The sequence below is a fragment of the Propithecus coquereli genome, unplaced genomic scaffold, assembly GCF_000956105.1.
Source record: "Propithecus coquereli isolate 6110/MARCELLA unplaced genomic scaffold, Pcoq_1.0 Scaffold14, whole genome shotgun sequence".
Classification (NCBI taxonomy): domain Eukaryota; kingdom Metazoa; phylum Chordata; class Mammalia; order Primates; family Indriidae; genus Propithecus; species Propithecus coquereli.
The window spans coordinates 5948666-5951563 of NW_012138302.1; the positions used below are offsets into that span (position 1 = coordinate 5948666).

General features: G+C 32.5%; 1 protein-coding gene across 3 annotated transcripts in view; it reads right to left on the minus strand.

Moving 5' to 3' along the window:
• Positions 1-982: 982 nt before the first annotated feature.
• Positions 983-2898, minus strand: part of ATG4C (autophagy related 4C, cysteine peptidase) — a 104235-nt gene continuing 102319 nt past the window's right edge. The window contains exon 11 of one of the 3 annotated variants that reach the window (XM_012639501.1): positions 983-2266. In XM_012639501.1, coding sequence (XP_012494955.1) covers positions 2099-2266 — 168 coding nt within the window. In that variant the 3' untranslated portion in view covers positions 983-2098. The remainder of the gene's footprint in view (positions 2267-2898) is intronic. The other 2 variants (XM_012639502.1, XM_012639503.1) reach the window with 2 other exon arrangements.

A 2898-nucleotide genomic window follows, 5' to 3' on the forward strand; every position in this document is an offset into this window, starting at 1 on the left:
GAAATCTGTGTTCAAAACAAAGTCTGAAACCAGGATACACAGTATGTTTATTCTAAATCTAATAAGATAGTTTAGTTGCTGCCTTCCCAATAAAAGATTAGCATAACTTTTGGCTGGTCTTCAGTTGAAGTTGAATTAGCAGGCTCAAGACTAATTCACCAGCCTCTCTCAATTTTCATGCATGCATTCATTCACTCATATATATTACTGAATACTTTTAATGTACATATATGCTAACAATTTCTGATTCTAAACATTTACTCCCAGTCATGAGGATGACTGTATTATAAGATGTGTTTTGGTTGTACAATATATTGAGTGTTTTGAATACAATTCAATGTAAAGGAAGTTTTTGCCTCCCCTCACATTAACTTTGCCTAGGTGTAATTTTGTCTCATTCCAAAATTCTACTTAAAAATGATCCTTAAATAAGCTGAGAAAATAAAAATGCTATTCTATAGCTCTAAGCTTTTATACAGTGCTTGTAAGAACATTTACAATCAGTTGTGATCCATCTGAAAGTATGCGTGCTCTCATTTGATGTGTTTAGTACAGAATCCTGTGAATACCGCAGTTGTGTAGAAACAGTAAATAGCAATAGCTTAGATGAGAGGATGCAGTGTATAAAATCTGGCATACCACTGGTTTCTTGTTCCTATACTGCTTTGACGTTCTAGGAAAATTAGTATTGGATTGAATTTGTTCAGATTTTATCTAGGGTAAAGGAAAATTTTAGATTTTAGACTATCTATTACAATTCAATAAACCATCCTCACTGGGAAATGTCAAACCTGATTTCTCTCCTGATCAGGCATACTAAAGCAATCTGCCCACCCTCTATTTCAGCTTTACATGCAACTCTAAACAAATAGGCTTTCTGATGGAAGAGATCAATGACTTTAGATGATATGCCATTTTATGTCTTTATAAGTGACCTTTCTACACTGAAACATGGAACTCCATAAAAAAGTTAATATTTTTCTTTCAGAGCAATATTATATGCCTTTATTATAAGTAAACAGAATTCACTTGGGACTAGTTTTTCAAATGAAAGGATTAAAATAATCCCACCATTAAAACCAAAACAAAAGCATTCTTCTCACATCTTTATTGAAGTATTTATTTTATAATCCTGGCTCTTGTACTTTTATATCACAAATTTGCCTTTAAGTAACACATAATACACTTAAGGCAGATTTACCTTACAGATGGTCTCAGCTTTTAAACACTTCATCACTGCTTTATACAAATAGCAAAAAATCACATAGAGAAACATCTACTGATGTCTTTCTTGGTACTTTAGACTTTAAAACTGCCTAATATGTTGAATTCCCATAAAATTCCACTTTTGAGATAGGAAACAAACACTACTACTATTTTATAATTGCCTTTATCTGATTTGATTGGATGCAGTTAGTATTAATAACATAACCTTTAAATTTATGGGGAAAACCAATACTTTATATTCACTCCTCATAGAAGGCTTAACAGCAAGCATAATGAGGAGACGTTATAAAATCATATTGCTAAGTATTACCTTAACTTATAATTCTGCTTATATAACTGTATGCATAGCACAGCTAACAAATACTGCTTAATTATCAAGAGACGTCCGAAAGCATCCTTCAGTTACGTTAATAGCAAACTAGGCAACACTAAAGATTCATTCTCTGGTCTTCTGGCTATCAAGACAAACTGAAATTTTTGAAACTATTCAATGATCCCGGTCTTTGGCGGGGGCAGTGGGGACCTATATCACAAAACCTCCAGGAGACCAATGGGCTCAGGTGAAAGACTTTGAAGATAAAAGGCTTATAGTTAAGGTAGAGTTATCATTAGCAAATCTTAGAGAAGTAGGAATGCAATCAGAATCACTCAATATTTATTAGAAAGCAAGATTCATTAAATCACTTCTCTTTTAGAAAAATATTTTAAACTTGTATATTTTCAAATGTTCTTTTTTAAAAGAACATGTAAAATTAAAGAACATGTAAAATATTTGTGAGAATAACCAGTTTCAAGTATACTTGTTTCTCATTTTTCTTCATTTTTCCCCTTTCAAAGGAGTTCTTCTCATCAAGCACAAAGGTGCTAATCTTTAAAGCAAGACAAACTCTTCTGTGCTAAATCTTTTTAATCTTTTCTTTTCATCCTCTGAGAAAAGGTCTTCTTCATTGGTTGTAGTAGATGTAAAATCATAGTCTCTGGAATGACCATTTACAAAAGTAAATAAGGGATATTTCTCCTTAGAAGAAATTTTCAGCATCTGTAACAGAAAGTACAGAAGAATCTCTTACCAGATGCATATAGTGTACACTAAGACCACATGACAAATCTAATGTTTAACCTCTTCTGTTAGCTTCTTTCGTTTACATTTGCCCAATGCCATTGCTTTAGCTGTTCCGGCTTAAAGACAAAACTGATTAGCATTGAATGGTTTATTTATAGGTAAATACATGTTTCTCCATTAAGACTAGCTCACCAAAAATTAAGTATATGCTCACTCCCACCCTGCAATTGCCCCAAAGTAAGTCTTCAGGTCACTTTAGTTTGAAGGCATATTGAAGAATTAAAGTGTGATTTATATTCTTTTGGGAGTAATACAATGAAACAAAATGGTATCACTCACTAAGGTAAAATATTGCGGAAGACTATTTGGTAGCCTAACACAGAAAAAAAAAAGCATTAAACTGGAGTCAGAAGGTCCATTTTCATCTCAATTCTGCAACTTACCTTGATGAGACCTTGGACAAATCACTCTACCTAAGTAGTATCTATAAAACAGGGCAAAAGATCTAGTTTCCCTACCTCAGGGAATTGTTAAGAAGACCAAAAGCTAAAAAATTATTTGATTTTTTTCAAAGATTCCTATATTTAAAAAAATATTTTAACCGAAAT